This window comes from Sinohyriopsis cumingii, unplaced genomic scaffold (assembly GCF_028554795.1).
Source record: "Sinohyriopsis cumingii isolate HCF-2022 unplaced genomic scaffold, ASM2855479v2 utg002126l, whole genome shotgun sequence".
NCBI lineage: Eukaryota > Metazoa > Mollusca > Bivalvia > Unionida > Unionidae > Sinohyriopsis > Sinohyriopsis cumingii.
In genome coordinates this window covers 168,793-187,887 of record NW_028316134.1, presented here as the reverse complement: position 1 = coordinate 187,887, position 19,095 = coordinate 168,793, and the positions used below count along the sequence as shown (strand labels likewise).

The 19,095-nt window shown below is 34.9% G+C and overlaps 1 protein-coding gene across 11 annotated transcripts in view; it reads right to left on the bottom strand.

Moving 5' to 3' along the window:
• Window positions 1-19,095, bottom strand: part of LOC149771073 (phosphatidylinositol-binding clathrin assembly protein LAP-like) — a 157,051-nt gene continuing 137,956 nt past the window's right edge. For all 11 annotated transcript variants that reach the window (XM_089948848.1, XM_089948855.1, XM_089948852.1 and 8 more), the window contains 3 exons: window positions 16,692-16,739; window positions 9,800-10,001; window positions 1-7,805 (listed from right to left, as the gene is read on the bottom strand). In XM_089948848.1, coding sequence (XP_089804974.1) covers window positions 9,822-10,001; window positions 16,692-16,739 — 228 coding nt within the window. In that variant the 3' untranslated portion in view covers window positions 1-7,805; window positions 9,800-9,821. The remainder of the gene's footprint in view (window positions 7,806-9,799; window positions 10,002-16,691; window positions 16,740-19,095) is intronic.

Here is a 19,095-nt window from a genome sequence, read left to right as displayed (position 1 = left end):
TCTTGATTCATTGTTTTATTGAATTTTCTATGTTGTACAACAAAAATGACTTGTATATGTTAGGCAATGTTCTTCTGACAAATAACAATATTAATATGTACGAACACCGAAGTGTTAAGCTTGATGCAGTCGGCGGTGCATTACAAGTAATTCTACAGTGTAGTTAACAAGTCAATGCAGTGTAGTTAACAAGTCAATGCACCAAGAGCAAACCTGTGGGTACAAGCTTAAAAATCTGGTGAACAATGCTTAAAGTGTCAAATCAAATAGTATTCAATGCCATAAATTTAGTTCACTCTTGTATACATTTTCATTTCTACTTTACCAGTAATAAAGTCAAAACAGTTGAAAGCTGCATAACTGATTCATTGATGATGCTGTTGTAACAAAGCAGTAGACTAGAAAGATGCACATGAACATTCAATGCCTCGAAACTTCTGTTGCATAAACATGCTTCAACACACTGAATCTCTGATAGCGTAAAACAATGTTGAATAGTAATATCTGCAGTAAGATCTCTGTTACATTTTTAAGGATATCAAGAGTGGCTTCCTTCAGATTCATTTTACAATTGTCTTGACACCAAAGTAAAACTTTACAATTAAAATATTGTAAGACTGACTCGGTACTTGAAGTTGATTCCATGCTCCTTCACCGCAGAAGCTCAGTTTATCCACTCTGTCAACATCTTTCCTTTAACTAGTGTTTCTTAAATACTGACAAACTTTTGAGATATCTAACCTTACCAAAGAAACTTAATTCACAAAAGAACACAGAGAAGGTACAAATTCATCTAAAAAAAAAAGGTTCTTGGTTTTCCCCAGCACATGTTGTAACATAATAACTTTAAAGATGTTTAATCTGGTGAAAACTTGATTTGAATGGCTGCAATATGGAAGAAAACCAGTATGACTTTATGATTTTGTTAACAAAGAACTCGTGTGATTATCTCGTACTATACAGCAGGTGTGCATATTGTGGCAGAACACATAAATGGGGGTGTAAAGTTCACAGATTCAACGTGGATGTTCCTTGCAAAGCACCAATTTTTTTATTAAAAAATGTTATTATCTTGAACTTTTTGACTTCTTCTATTTAAAAAAACAAACAGCTAGATTAATTGGTTAGCTTTATGATTAACTCTTAATTTGGTGTAGTTTTTTCATGAATTTGCTCTATATAATTCATTCTGCCATCATATAACACACTTACTGTATCAAGCTGGAATGAGAAATAAGAATAGTTTACATGGTATTAAAATAATTACAGAAAACTTAATTTCCAGACTGACAAATAAGAACTGGGATAGCTACAGCAAATGATGCAATTTAATGAATCTGTCATTGGTGCATATGACATGACATAAATTGGACAAACATCAATGAACATGGAATGTTTGAAAACTTTGTCCTATACTGTGATTCAGCAATTCATTGGTTCATAATATGCTGGTGATTTGCATGTTTAACATTAGCTCTGGCAAATAAATAGTCATGTACCTGTACCATGTACTTTAAGTAATATGCAACACCTAACAAAATTTGCTGTATGCTTGTAACAAAGTAATTGACAATAAAAATGAATTTTCGATAGCATAAGTCATGCAAACTTATAAGAAACCCATTTATATGTATACTGGGTTTAATGACAACTGCACAATTTCAATCTAAAATCTACACATATACTGTAGCTTCAAACACATTTATAAAAGTCACCTTGGGGATTTGCAAAAGCTTGCTTCAATGCAGAGTTTGCAGGTGTAGATAGGTAAATCAATAAATACATGGAACTTTTTTTACTTCACCTTTATACACAGATGGTTCTTGTATGCATGTGGCTGTGAAAGCTGACTTTAAGTCACTTTCACACAGTTTAATAAAAAATTTAAATAAAGAGACTAACTTCATGAAATCAAGGAAAAGGTCAACCAGAGATATCTCATTTAAAAAATGATTACCTTGAGAACACTATGGGTTACTATGTCCAGCCTATGTGGAAAGCAAGCCAATACATAATCCATAATTTTATTATATGCAATCTCTTCCATTCAACCAATTGGAAACCAATATTTGGCTTGCATTCGACCAATCGGAAACCAGTACTAAGCTAGCATTTAACCAACTGGAAACCAGTAATTCTGAATAGGTGATTATTCTTAAGTCTTTGATTTCGGTATTGAATAAAATTCTTCATTAATGCCAATTTTCTCTGATGAGTGAACATTTATTGCAGATTACGTGATAACAGTTACTCTCTAGATGTATCAAGAATAACTGTTCGAAAAAATTCCAAGATGAGAAAATTGATCAATGATAAGAGCAAAACCAGTTTTTGATGTACTAAATGCTAGGCCTAGTCTGCTTTAGTTCATATGCAAACAATTGGAACAAGTAAATTATCACACAGTAAAAGACAGATGCAACACTATTGTTCAGGCTGGTAACTGAATCATGCAGGAGTATTTAAGTTAATTCTGTTTGTCATTGGGATTCTGTATTGTCATACTATTGACGTGCATAAAGTATGGTATTTATGGCAAATATACACTACTAATACACACATATGCTATGCATATTTACAGCTACAATGACCCCCATCTCATGCTCATCTTGTGGTCCTGGTTACTCAAGACTTCAAAACTCTTATACTTAGATTGTAACTATGTTTGTTCTGATCTAAAGTGTGCCCAACTGCTAACAATATGCTAGCTGATAAGTGTCTGTGCACTATTTGTTCAACACAAGATATTGTACAAGCTGTGTAAGCTCTTGACCAGCCAGTGCATAGTGCACTCAAACATCGGGGTTGTAACTGTTTGCAGTTGATGTGCAATATGCACCGACAAAGAGGATCGTAAATTTTCAATGAATGAATCCCATTCATATTTGCCTCTTTATGTCACATAATGGCCCTGACATAAATGGATCTCTTGTTTTCTTGCAAGTATGGCAGCAGAAATGTTGATACTAGTGCTTTTTAGGTTTAAAAAAATGGATCTGTATTCCTGAAAGTAATCATGCGTTAAAATTATCTGAACATATTTTTCCTTCAGGTAAGGGATGTTTTTGTATTTTTTAAAACAAAATCTAATCTTGACTGTACAAAATAAGCATTTTGGTTCTTGCAAGGGGCACTTACACCAAATTTTTTCATTTCTTTTCCTGTTAGCAACATTGTAACCAAAATGGTCACTCAATCTGAAAAAACTTTGCTCATATAACATCATTTTTGAACCTATATACTATATACACTGGCACTGAATGGAAAATTGCTTCTGAAACAAAAAATATTGTGATTTTAATTACCCTTGGTTCAGTATCTCAGGATCCCAGGTTTCCTGTTCAAAACAGTCGTCATGAATCACATGGCAGTGGTGGTGCAAAGTTCAGTTACAGTATGACATGATGTTATGGGAAAGTTTTTTTTTTATACAAAATGAATGTAACTTGGTTTAATGTATACTAGTAAGATAGAAGACACAAATCTACTTATGTACAACCTATTGGAAACTTCGACTCCACTTCAAAATGACTCTAATTTGGAAAAACAATATTGCTAACAGGAAGAAAACCATGGGTTACTAAATTTAATAAATGGACAAGTGAACTAGTAAGTACGATACAATTTTGTTTGTATGAATAACGGTAGCACATGAATTTTTTTTTTTCAAATATAAACTCTCAAAAACCATGAGTTGTTTATCTTAATCATTTTGGAATTGACAAATATTATTTATGTGTCATGTTAAAAAAAAAATCGTGAATTAAGAATTTACAAGTTTTGAGTGAACCAGACCAGCTCACAACACATCATACGTTGCCAAGCAATATTTTCACACCTGCACCATTACAACCAATTTACAATGTAATCATCATACTCTAGATTTTAAATAACACAAGACTGCTATGAAGGGACTGACACTCTACTGGGCAAAAAGAGAATTCCCAGGAATTATCAATAAGATCAGTTCTTCTGTTTAACTGCTGTGGAAGGCATGCTGCAAGTCAGAGTGGTATCCTTTTTATTTAGGACCAACCAGACATTCAAGAAATCTCCAGGTGAAAACCCCACTTAAATATAACTTAGTTCAGGGCTAGCAATAACAAAATGGTTGCTGAGCCTGACATGTTGAATCTCAGATCGGCACCATTTTCATTAAGGACCAACTAGACATCAAAAGTTCTTTAAGCGAAAACCCATGTTGATCTGACCATCCATTCAGAAGCTGAAATCAAAATGGCCACCATGGTGATCATATTACAAATCAGACTGACCCTATTTTTCATTTAGGACCAACCTAATGTCACATGAAATCTGGTTAAAACCCCCATGTCATTATGACTTTTCATTCAGCAATAACATTTTCAAGATTGCTGCCATAGTGGCCATATTGGATATCAGATTGGCACTATTTTCATTAAGGACCAACTTGACACTATGTAGTCTTTTAGTGAAAACTGTTAATTGATATAAGCATCCATTCAGGAGGAGCAGTAATGACTTTTCAATATGGCTTCTGAAATTGGCCATACAAAATGCCTGAGCTGCACTAGTTTATTAAGTCCAACTAGATTTATTGGGATGAATTACATGTAAAGTTTCATGGCATGCTTTAATAAGTTTAAGAGGAATAGCATTAACAAACTTTTGTTAATGGACAGAGAGATGATCCCATAAGCTCTACTAGTCTATGACCAGTGGAGCTATAAAAAAAACTTGATTACAAACAAAATTTAAAAAAAATAATCAAAAAAATACGTTATAATCTCTGTAATTTACAAATACACACTACATTACCAATACACACTATTTAAATACAACAGAATGTATGCAAAAAAAAAAACAAATTAACAAACATTTACCACTACTATATTCATTTACTCAATGAAGATTAATGCTTGAAAATTCCAATTCTGAAATTATAACCTTTTTTTTAAATGACAAGAAAGACCGAACTAGAAATTATTTTTGTGACTGATGTAATGAAATTGTTCTAGTAACAACTTAATTCATTGCAAAATCAATTATTAACACTTATACAATAGCAATTTTCAAACTTCTAAATTCTTTTTAATTTCCAACATAAATTAACCTACAGATGAATTTATCCATTTAGAAAAATGTTTTTTATTATTATTTAAATTTATGTAATAATAAATAGAGTTAAAAATACAATACAATAAAATATACACTATGAATAGGATGTATAATGCTATAGTTAGGGTTAGGGATATAATAAACATTGATTGTAGTTATTTATATATCAACACATTAATAAAAAACATAAGAACTTTCATCAACTCAAAATTTCCTGATCAAATGAAGAATTTATTTAACTTGTTTAGAGATGCTGTACACAATTCCTTTTCATTAATCATTCTGTTGATTACAAATTGCACATATTGGTCTATGCAGATACAATGTATCTAATCATCTTTATAACTAATAGATAAATGATACAAATACAAGATAAATATCCAAGAGGTGCTGTGCATACAAGAAATACCATCCAAGCACTTGCAAATACTGAATTGTTTATATATATATATATATATATATATATATATATACACACACACACACACACACCCATATATGCACAATACAGACCTTCCACTATAAAACAGTGCTCCCTCATTATAAGGCTTTTGTAGGGGACCATAAGTGGTGTTTTAAGTGATGGCACCTTGTACTGAGAGATGTTCTAATGATGCTGTGTTATCATAGTGCTTTAGCAATTTAATAACAGTACAGTATTGGCAAATTAACGATGTGAAATCACTATAATTTGGTTCTAATTAGCCATGAACAAAAATGAAGCAAGAAACTTCCAGTAAAGATTATGAAATTCAAAACATTTAATGGGATCTATGACTATACCTTCCGTAAAAAAGAGTGGCTGCATTGTGTTGACAGACTTTATAAAGAGGGAGCACTGAAGTCATTGACAGATAAGGTTCACCACAGTTTGTTGTACATGTGATTTTAGTACAGATAATCTGCTAGAACAATGGCAGATCTGAGACCAGACTTGACCCAGTTTGAAGTGCATAATACACAAGTCACTACCAAAAGTATTTGCAAATATTCAGGTTCTGTACAATTATGCATAAGCTGCAAGTATATGCGGACATTTCTATAATGAAATAACAGATTAAATATTATTGGAATATTGCACACACAATGAGTACTATCAACTTTCAACTATAAAGGTTTTCATCATGTAAGACAGACATGTCCTCCAGGGTACAGACCAGATGAGCAATTACTAAAGCCACACCCTATATTGCCGGCAAGTGCATAAAACCAGACTGCTGATCATAGTTTGCACATGCCTGATGTAAGATCATATCTTTCATAACAATAAGCTAATTTTAATAATGAATTTCCTCAAACGAACCAATTAATTTCAACCTAAGAATGTAAAACATTTAGAGAAGTAATGTCATTAACTTTAAAGCCGCATTCCTTCCATAAACATTTTTTTATACCTATCTTTAAAGCACCTAACAATGTAAAATGATGGTCTTGCCACCTAAATTGAAAGAGATTGTTCTGCTTGGTTAATTTAATTTTTGGGAAACCCTTGTTTTGTGGTGTCAAAGTACATCTACTTACATTCAGTGGTGTTTGGTTTTTGACAACAAAATTTGCTTTCCCTAAATTGTAAATATGCACTGTGCTTAGACAATAGTCTTGATTTTCAGTTGGATTTACTACACTTCCATAGGTAGACCATGCTGTAGATCTGACCAAAAGCATCTTACTGAGTCTTGATTTTCAAGTGAGTCTACTACACTTCCATAGGCAGACCAAGTTTTAGGTCAGACACATAGCATCTTATTATGAAACTTTGACAATGTAAGTATGATGTGCTTTATTTTGTCACCTATTGGTTAATTATGGGTAATCTGTGCTTAGTATGTGTAATCTTATAGCTGGTTTGTTGGCATTCCAATGCAAGTGTGACAAGCTATGTATATGGAAACACCCCGCCAAAAAATGCCAACCCATCTGCCTGATGTTATGTTCCTGCTCTGATTCCTCCTTATTTGACGATGATGTACCTTTATCCAAAATATTTTCACCACTATTTACTCAATAGCCACAAAATCAGGTCCAGTCGTTGGTTTTGATTCTTTTGTGAGGGAATGCAGCTTTACCATGAGCAAAGTTCTAGCAGTAAAAATGTTTCTTTCTTGAAGCAATCAAACAATTTTTAAAATCTGAAACTTGAATTAAGCCTACACAGGATATTTCTGGCAAGCTTTTCACTTTGAGATGTAACTTTTGCAAATAAAGAATTTCTGTTGTTTACTTGGTCATATCTTTGACACTCAAATGATCTCTGGATGCAACACTGATTTCTGGCAATAATAATGTTTATAGCTAAAGATCTGAAGACATTTAAAGTCTACAGATCGTACAATTTTTCCGAGTTTATTTCAACAATACTACCGACAAAGCGTTGATTGAATGTACTGTAAAATACCTGCATGTGTCATCGAGTTGTATTAACTGTATCTACACATGAAACGTGTGAAAACTGAATGCTGTTAGTTGATAGATACAAGTGTATGCCATATACCAACATGTAGGTCAACCTTGGTAAAAATATGATGCTAATGCGTGTGACCATTATGTGACAAGAGTTATTCCCCCTGATATTTATCCCAATACATTAAATGATTAGCTATACAATGACATAAATAATGTTCCAGTTGTCTGTTAGAGAAGCAACAGTTCTAAATGACTTAGAGTCCTTCAACCTGAGAATCTCCAACTATTCCTTAAAAAGGTGGATTCTGAAAAGTAAAGATAAAAATCTGTAATCAACAATACTAAACTGGACTGAACAAGCCATCTTAAAAAAACAACTAAACTGCATTCATATTTTGTTAAGTATATATTAAAAAGAAAGAACATAATATACATCTTAACATAATGATCAAATAAAAAACTATATAAAAAGACGTCAGATGCTGAATGAAATATGTAGAATATGGCCAACACAAACATTTGTGATTACCACTGGTGTCATGCAAGGTACACTTTGCATTATTGTATTTCATTTCTTTTCTAAGGTATACATTTTTACACTTTTGCAAAAAGAAACAACCTCAAAAGAACTTATATTAGTAGATTTGTGAAGGGATTTAAAAGTTTCTCACAGAAGCATCATTGTTCAATGGATTTTTACATTTATTAATTTGTGAAGGGATTGAACAGTTTCTTGCAGAAGTATCGTTTCTGAGTCTTAACATTTGTGGATTGTAAATAAGCCAAGTATGAATTACATATGATAAGTCCTGGTTTCCTGATGAATCTGTAAACATGATATTTCTCTGAAACTTCATGCATTTTGATTAATCAAGTATATGTATCATGGAAGAAGTGATCCAGGCAATCAAACTAAAAATTTAAATCCAATGGAAGATAAATGTGCCATGTCATGATATTAACAGAACAAATGCATATGAACCTTATGGGTATTGAAGGTGAAAAGCCTAAAAACTATTGTATATGCTGTGCTAATTACAATGCAGGCCAAAGTTGTTTACTTTCCATTTGGAAGCAAGTCTGTCTTCCACAGGCTACATCTAGTGCAAGTTTCCATTATACAGAGGTGAAAGCCTAAGCATGCTGGATTACTAAAAATAATAACGTTCACAATGTTACGATCATATTCATTTAAGGACTGGCTATTTATTTATTAAATTCAACAGAATAAATAGTTAAATAAACTCTTTATGACATTCATTTATTTAATAATATTGTGAATTTCATTCAATAAGGCACAACAATACAGAACAGTGAATTTCATGATATACATGCAGCCAATCAGAGAAAATCTCACCAGCTGATGTCAATACACAACTTTGAAGATGCTAATGTGTATTATGCAAGTCTAATTTGTTTCATAATAAGCAGCCAATTGTTAAATGAAAGTGTTTACATGAACTCTGTAAACAGACTATACTGGCTTTTAACAGTATCTAATACTACATCCATCCAAAGGCTACCACAGCTCACTTGGTAATAATGCCAAAGTCATGGGTTCAATCCCCTGTGGCCACATTATTTTCTCTTTTCTTCTCTATTTTATTTTATCCTACAGAACAAATTTCAAATTTCCATATTGTAATGGTATACAGATTTCATATTATACATTAATACATACACAGCAAGATATGTAACACAATGTTTATTTATCCATTTAAAGTGTATTTTCCTGGTAACATCAGCAAAAATATTTCATTTATTTGGAAGAAAAGGGCCAGTATTTGGTTCAAAATTAAAATCTTACATAAGAAGTCTGGGTTTGAGTGATCCTGTATTCTAAATATAGTCCTCATTCAATGAGTATATGACCAGGAAAGTAGTGCAGGTGGGCATGGATTACAAAAATGAGTTCATATGGATATGAAACCAATAAAATCAGAAGGGCCTGGCCAATCAGACTGCTGTAAATCGTAAAGAGAAATAAAAACTTCATCATTATGGAATGACTCCAAAAGCTGTTAAGCAGGCACCTAAATTGTACTGATTCTTCATCGTACAACCTTTAATAATTCCAACATATTTTAATTAAATGTCATCGAAATTCTGAGAAATTCTATTCACATGTACACACAGAGATATATTAAAAATAGAGGCCTTTCTGCTACAGCAATCAGGCTAACAAAGCATCCTAAGTATTATGGACATTTTATTAACCTGAGTGAGTAGGAAAAGTCTGGATAATTAATTTAAGAGATATATGATTGTTACAAAATATTAATCTACTACCAGTACTTGCCTTTTTAGCTATGCAGCATGTCTCACAAAGCCCCAAATGGGTCATTAGGTTGAGGGTGTGGGGGTCTGGGCTGAGCCATTCCCATAGGAGGCATACCAGGTCGAACGGCTCCATACATCACTGGCTGGGCCATACCCATTCCCATAACTCCCATTGGGGCCATACCCATCGCAGGCATACCCATTGGCTGGCTGACTCGGACCTGGAAAACAAGCAAAGCAACATCAGTTGATGATGCAATAACAAGCTACAAGTTCTTCTGAGCAATATGTCCTTATGTGAACAATGTTATGATGTCTATCACACAATCTTACCGACAGTTATAGTGGGATTGAGACTCGAAAAGTGGGTTTTGCGGTCATTTATAAAACTTCCAATGAATCAGGTTGTTCCACATCCTATAATCTACCTGTGCTAATTAGCTTCATAGGCTCTAACACTGCAATGCACAGAGGACTCGCAACACAAATCACTCCAGTGATTGTTATTTAATCTAAACCACTTAAATGTGGTTGGCTGGTTGCCATTACCTTTGAATCAACGTTATGACAAATAATTGTCTGAACTGTCCAGGGATGACAGTATTCCACAAGCATGAAGTGTGAAGCTATGGAAACCATGACAGGTTCCTAGCACATTTTGCAGTATCAAGAAAGGTTGTTGTCTAACTCAGTTTATTATAAATTGTGTTTTTATCAACAGAATTGTCACTCTGGGGTTTGGGATCTGAAAATCACGTTTTCTGTGTGATGTGCAGTGACATGGTTGGTACTGTATATTAAGATTTAAGAAACTTTCACATAATATTGCTGACAATGCTGATGGGAAAGCGATATTAATGCCAGCACAGACATTGATGAAGCAATAAACATGAAACATACATGGGCCTGACATCAGTCACCTGACTAACCATCTGCCCAATAGCCAAATGCAAGTGCAGTTGACCTTAACAGAGGAAATAAACATGCGACACAATTGGACCCGAGACAGCCACTTAACTAACATAAACCCAATGCATGAGCACCTGCCCAAGAAATCTGGTACCTTAAGATGCCTTCAGTTGAAATAACATGAAATATTCATTGTTGTTCCAAACTTTAATACTAATACTATAGTTTAACCAAAGTCTATTAAATCCTGATCGTTGAATGCCCTGTACCTTAAATGTCATACAGAAAACTTCCAGATAAAAGTTATTAATTGCTAAGGATTTTTACAATGGTGGTCAGGTTCTAAAATGGGTAGAGAAAAGAGGATGTCAGGTCCATCAAAGCAATAAACAAAAGTTAATAATTTCCATTTAATGGTATGTGTAATCACATTCTAAAAAATGACACGCATTACTGAAATCGTTGGTACTGAATGCCTATATGACCTGTAAAACTTGTATTATAATGCTGCTGAGTCATGAAAATAATCATTTCAGGGTTACAAGGCTTTTTAAAAAAATCTTTATCCATATTTGATGCCAGAATAGTGAATGGCCTCTTTGTCAGGATAGCTTCAGTCCAAATCTGGTCAATGGGTTTTGTTTAATCAAGTTGTCTACATGTTTACTTAACTGCAGCCGTATTTGATGGCAGAAAGGAATCTTTGCACGAACCTAAAAACTCCTCATGCCACATGCTCTCGAATTTGGTCAAATTTTACTTTGTGGTTTTTTGAATTTTCTAATTTGGTGGCAATGTTTGAAGGTAGAACTTTTCTATCTCTGATGATGGTTCACCCATCACTGAATCACAGCTGTGTTTCACATTCTGCCTTCATAAATTAATTGTCCTTCCACACTATTCCAATAAATGAAATAATATATGGCTTAAACATTATCATTCAAGGTAGCAAAGAGTAATAATTTTTGTTTGTTTCTTCAACATGCATCTCTCTGATTGACCTAAATACAAATGAATTGGCTTGTTCCATATTGTGCACTTTACCTATGTAAATTAGCTTAATGAGTTCTTCCAAATAAAAAAAAACAACATCACTGTAGCTATTGTCGGTCAATTAAGTCATCTGGAACTTTTAATCACCTCTATGAGAATCAACTGTAGAAACTGCCCTTCTGATGAGACTTTTCATAAACACAGAGCATGACAATTTACTCTTTATACAGGTTATGAGCATATATCATGGTGTAAAAAAAAAGGTCTTTAATTGTATAAATATTAATTTCTGTAAATTGGTTAAATATTATCAAAGAAACATGAAAAAGTGGTTTCTTCTTAAAATAAAATAGCTGATCATAATATCTAAGAATTGGAAAGAAGCGGCAGAAAATACTTCTCTTTACACTGGAGAGACCATCTTCGGTCCCCTATGATATGTGAGACAGCTTCTAGATAATCTGACTTGAGAATATACTCCATATCTCATTTTCCCTCTCTCAAATCTAGCAGCAGCTGTGAAGCCACATCCTTAAAGACGCTGTCAAGTAACCCAGAAAGGTAAACTGATGCACCATGGCTATAGGTCTCACCAGACTTGAGTTAAGCCTTTCAGGATGAAAGATCTCCGAGATAAAAGCTGGAGAAAGTGAACTTGGGTATCCTTTCCATGCCACGGATAAAGTCATTTAGAGAACAGTTTCGCTTGAATGCAATGCTTGTGGCAGCTGACCTAACTTAATGAAATGAGACGCAAAGTAAATTATTTTATTTGATTTTATTTCCTAATAAGAGAACAAATAACCCATGTTATTCAGGACAAAAGTGTTCATGCATATACATTGTCCTTTTCGTGTGTTGGATATGTATTGTGATTTGGATTTTAAATACAACTTTGACAATTTTCCAGTCATATTGCTACGATGTCTGCGGTGTGTCAGTTTATAGCATTGTCTAGCACTGGGACATCATGCTGCAGACGTAGCATCATGTCCCACTATGTCACATTACCCTGACACCAGGCTGACCAGTCCTAACACTAACCTTTGAAGCACCAAGCAAGGTATCTGCTAGTAGCATTCTTATGCTGAGGTTCAAACCACATTTGAGTCAGATGCTCTAACCATTTAGGCAACCGGAGTGGTCTTAGTCCCTTCCCTCCTTGACGGGCAACAAGAGGCGTGATCTCCCTTGACACAATGGCTCAGTCCTTCTTAAGTACCACTTCAAAGTTCACAACGGATCCTGTAGATGGAATTTAATTACAAAAGTCTGATTCCCCATGAATGGGAGTGTTTGGATGAGTGGAATCAAAATTGGAGAGAAGATTGTATAGGGCTTTGTTTTATTTGATATCCTCTCTTACATAATGATAAAGGGTGACCAAGCTCATGGAACAGTAGCTTTTGATTGTGATTGGTGTTGTGTCCCATCAAAGGGCCATAATAGGAAGTTAGATACTTTGATGTATCGAAATCTGCAGTGGTATGTGTTCTTGGGCAAATTCCTTCAAAAGATTTGAAAGTGGGAAGGCCTTCTTGAGTGATTTCTTGACTACTGGTCATGAGGACTGTTTGTTCCTGATGGCTTGTTTAATATGATCCAGATGTACAGGTTCAGCAACTCTGGGGTGCGATGAAACATCTGCCATCATGGGTGCTTGAGTCGATGCTGGAATATCTAAATTTCCTTTGAATTTCTGTTGCGAGATTGATGAGGTCATTGATCAACAATTGTTCTCATTTGAATGGAACAACCAGGATGAGGCAACACTTTCTTTCTGTATAACCTTCGGTATCAGAGATGATGGAGGGTAAGCATTGGCATCCAGACCATTCCAATCTATTGAAAGAGCAATGAATGACCAGACTTTTGGATCCAAGATTGGTTAGACAAAAGTTGGAAGTTTAAAATTCCACCTTGTTGCAAATAGGTCCACCACTGGTTGATCCCACTGGGCACATATTTGAGTGAAAAGTGATGGAGACTATTCCATCTGTATTAGTTAGTTCTTCACTAATACATTTAGTCAGCCTGGAATAAGATGATCTTGGACACAAGCCTGTGACTGAAGACACTTTGGAACATCCCAAACAAGAACGCGAAGATCTGGGGACATGGTTTCACCGTGCAGTTTGAGAAAGGTCACCACAGTGGAGTTGTCAGACAAAATGAGAACTCCCATCCCATGTAGATCCTCTTACCATCAATGAAAAGCTTTCAAAACGGTTTTTATCTAGAGACTTTTGATAAAAAATGACAATCACAAGGGGAACACAATCAACCAGCTTGCATCCATACAGACTGATATCTGGAGGTGTACCCAACATGAGCCAAGTGAGATGGTCTCATCTTGAGATGGAACCTCATACTGTGTAGACTGAGCGAAGTTGGTCCAATGGGAAAAGTTTTGGTCTCTATTTAGACAACATAATCATCTGTACAGAGAGTTAGGAACAAGAGGTCTGCTGCTACACTGAGCAAACCCAGCACGCAATGGAATTCTTGTGCTGGTAGACTGTCCTGTATAAACAAAGAAGCCACCATGTTACTGATTTTCTATGCCTATTTCTGAGTGAGATGTACTCTGTTTACACGAGTTTTGAACCTCATGTCTAGATGAGTAAAATGGTGAGATGATACAATGTCAAACTGACCCTTGTTGACAAGGAAACCAAGGTTGAGAAGGAAAGTAACAAAGGATATCATGTCTTGCTCCAATATATAATTCACCTACATTTTTGTAGAAGGTAGTCCAGGTAGTTGATGTTGCCACCATGGAGCTGGTTTAGACATATGCAGTTACCTGGTCCATCGATCCAGTGACAATACAGGGAATGATGTTGAGTCCAAGTGGGAGAGCCCCTAACTGGTAAATGGTGTCTTTGTAGGCAAATCACAGAAACTTCCTGTAAGACATGTGAATGAGGATGTGAAGATCCACATCTGGCAAGTCCACAATGTGTAGTCTCCCTAACGGAAAGCAATTTCAACCTGCCATGGTATTTGCATTGTGAACCAAGTGACACAAATGAACACAAATGAACCGACTGTGCTTAGGTTGATGACATACACAAGAGTGCCATGTCTGTAGCTGGACAAAGGAGAAGGTGATATAAAGTCCCTCAGAAACTCCTCTTAGGGTCCACAGGTCATCGTGGCAAATCAATCTTGTCACATTCAGTAGTGAAGAATTTGAGCCTTCCACCTCAAGGAATATTTGATAAGGGTGGCATGAAGATGTCATATTTGTTTAGACAGGAGGGCTCTCATGGAGAGAAATGCTGGTGAAAACTATCGCCCTATCTCTGCCTCTTGTCCACTTTTGTCCACAGTTGTCGGTGTGGTAGACTGCTCCCCACTGGCTTGTGTTCTAGGGGTGTCCCTGCAATCTTTTGGTTTAACTGAGGCTGTAAGGAAGGGAAATTATTTTCCATGATGGTTTGTTTGCAGATTTTGTCAACCTGACCATTAAGAAGGAAATCTGATGATAAAGGTTGCAAGCATAATCTGGTCTTATGATGGTCTTTAACAAAGGTTGAGAGAGAGAGAGAGCACTGCATATTGTTCTGCCAGTTTAAGTTCATAGCTGCTGTTATGGCAATGGCCTCAGTATGTTGGGCAGCTCTGTTAAAGAAGTGACCATTATGGAAACAGACTCCCACGCATGTCCTGTGGGATTCCGGGTGGAAAAAGAATAGATGTTTTCTTCCTATTGAAAGATTGTCATAGATACCAGATTCAACATAGAGCCCACAACTACACCATTGTGCATCGTCTGCTCTGGATCATTAAATGCATACAGTGGACAACTTTGTCATCCCCAGAGTTACGATATCTTGGTCGACTGATAGGGTATCCAAATGGTGAAACAGGCATGTGGGATTTGTAGAAATGTAAATTTTCAAAGACACTTGGATCTTGTAATTGACAATGTAAGCAGCCCAGAACGTCAGAAACTCCGTCTAACTGAAGTAATCTGAAAATAGATTCTTTCTTTTTAGTAAATACTCAACTGATGCTGGAACTTTAGACCAGACAGTTGTTGTTGAGGGAGGATGATTACAGAGCTCCAATTGCAGTAAGTGGAAAACTTCAACTGAAGCCCATAAGGCTGTGTCTTCACACATCAAAGACCTAATAACAACATGGGGACTTCTGAACATGTTTCCCCATCTTTGAAAAAAGGTGGTTTAGCCAGTGTCCCTTGTGCTACCTGTGAAGTAGCTGGAGAAGAATGTTAAGGATGGTGGCTCACTACATTCACAGAACGTCCAGTGCTGGATATATTGACTTTCAAGCTGTCACCAAGTACAAGCTTCCTTTGCGGCAAAAGCTTGAGAACTAACGACTCAAGGTGTGCTTCTGCACCTTCCCCATGATCCCACAGTACTGCAACCCATTGACTTCTGTCCATAATATGCAAGTCTGATTAAGCCACATATGTAGAGTGGCTGTTAGTCTGGTCTTGCGCATGGTCTACTGCTGAAGGTAAAATAGGACAATATGTACAGGTGTAGTGCAGCATTCATCCTGTTTTATACATAGCTACACACAAAGACAATTACATGTAAAAGGGCATATGTAGCCACCTGTACAGGTAGAGTATTAGAACATTGCTATTAATACTGATGAAGTGAATGCAAAACTATGAATTCTAATTAAGTCAGCTGTAGGAATGGCCACTGACTGCCTACAGAAGTAAATATCACTGAATCACTGGAATGTGTTTAGGATTATCTGTAATTGACACTCAATACTATGCACACTCTTAGATCTAAATAAGATCAAAAAGTAATCAATATATAATGAGCAGTGTCAGGTGTAACATATAATTAGCAGTGACAGGTGTAACATTATACAGTGACAGGTGTAGTATTCTATAATGAGCATTGATAGGTGTAATGAATGAACAGTGACAAGTGTAACATTATATAATGAGAAGTCACAGGTGTAACATTTCAAAGAAAAAACAAATTACAGAGAAGACAAATATTTTGACTAATTACCATTGGCTGTGGCACTTGCATAGGTGCTGACATCATACCTCCAACCACCTGGAATACAATTAAGAGATTTTTCAGCTTGTTTGAGCCCATAAATATTTACCCCTTTTTGCCACTGCCCCATTTTCAGTTAAAAATATAAATGTATATACTACATACATCATAGCTATAGCTATCTGCCACAACTGGTTGGTATGTACTCTACTTCATATAATTTTTTTGTACATGAATAAATATATATTCTTTCAAAGTATGAAAAATTATGTGGAAAAAATAATTATCATATCTGAGAAGAAACTTCATATAAAAAACAAAAAAAAGCCAACATTGTGAAGGGATCCACAGTATCTACAAGATCATCAATATTAAATTGAGGTGTATCAGAGGTAATTGTGCAAAAACAACATGTACTAGTACAATCTTTTGTTCATGATTACATACATGTGTGTGTACTGAAATAGACAAGTTTGAAAACAAATAACATGACTTGAATGTAACTATTCCATGACAAATACCCCATGATAAATATAAAATATGCCCTGATATAAGACAGATAAAACCCCATGATCAGTATCAAATATGCCTTGATATGAGATACAGAAAACCCCATGACCATTATAAAATATGCCCTATGATACAGAAAACCACATAATCAAAATAAAATATGCCCTGATATGAGATACAGATGTAAGCTCTTTTTGATGCATTTTGCTGAATATACCTTACTGCCTACATTTCGTCAAAGCTTTTGTCAAAGAGAAAATGTAATAAAACGGTACATAGAAATTATAACAAAATATACACCATAATTATGCCATCAGTTTCAAAGACAAGTATTTTATATTTTAAATATTCACAATATTTATACTGATATAAACTCCATTTAGTTTAAAGCTCAAGAATGATCATTTAGCATGCTGCATTTTTTTCTCTGCAAGTAAAATAGTACAATGACCTTTTCATTCCCAGCAAAGTAGATCGCCCTTTATCAGTAAGTACATGTATACTTTCTGTAGTTTGGTGGCATTTGGTTTAATCTTTACTTACGCTAGTTGTTACTCTGAATGCAAAACTCTGAGGCTTCTATTAGCAAGAACAAAACAGTGACTGGTTGAGAAACAAGTCAATGCCTGACATCACCTGTCATTACACAGTACCACATACATTAAGAAACAGAAAGCTCTTAAATGAAAGATTGAACATATGTACATAGGAGCACATGTCTAAGAACTAATTCAAAATAAATATGTTGATTAGTAAACTAGTGTGTATTGCTTAAATGAACAACAGTGGGGTAAAATGTGAACTCTATATAAAAGATTAACTCTTTGCATTACTCTAAGTACATGTATGGTAGTCAAAAATCTTGAGACTGCAGATGTAAACTGTTGCCATAATAAATTCACACAAGAATTGCATACTGATATTCAAATATCACCAAGCAGAATATATACTACTTCATAGCAGACCTGTCAACTCAAACAACCCTCATTAGGGCAGTTGATTTTTTTTTATAAGTATGAGTAGTTTTCAGTAAGGTGTAACAAAATATCATGCACAGCTACTGCCAAGCTGGAAAACATGTAATTAAAAAGTTCGGTATTCCAAAGTGATACATTGACAGTAAACATTATGTACATCTGAAACATTTGTAAAATACACATCAACTTTATTTACTTCTAGCACAGACTTAAGTTCCAAACCCTATGCAGCCCAATGGCATGTTGCTATCTCTCAATCTGACATAATTCTTGGGACATTTTTTATTCATTTTATGATGAGAGCAATAACTCTTGTTGTCATATGGCACACTCAAATCAACATGTGAAGTCCAATAAACATAACTGTGTACATTTCCTGCTTTTATTCAGAACAATCTGGATATTCCTTTTCATTCTTCTGTACTGATTATTGCAACTTTTTAAGAGGCTTATTTTCCTCCTTTCTCCTTTAACATCTATCTGTACCTGGAGCCATTTTTAAAAATAATCTATATTCAACAGTTCGATATGCAAACACTTTGCATGAAAAAAGTAATGTATCTCATATGCTCCTTGGTCAAAGGGAATGTGAAGTCTGACAAACATATATGAGATATAGCCATTTCCAAGCCTTAATGTGAAAAGCATTACAATGAAAAACTTCTGTTTTCACCACTGTTGGCTTATTTCCTAAAATTTACTGCATGAAGTAATTATTAATTATTGAAGCATTATTTGAAAAGCTTTAGAACATGTGTAGGATATTTCATGACCAAGCGTAAAGAAAAAAATTACAATAAAAAGAGGCTCAGGACTGCCTAAGATTGCTGATTTGGCTGATATGCAAGAGTAGTTAGTCAAGATTTCTTGGTCAGTAGCTTGCTATCTGTAGAAATTCTATTATATACTGTTAAATGCATATGTTA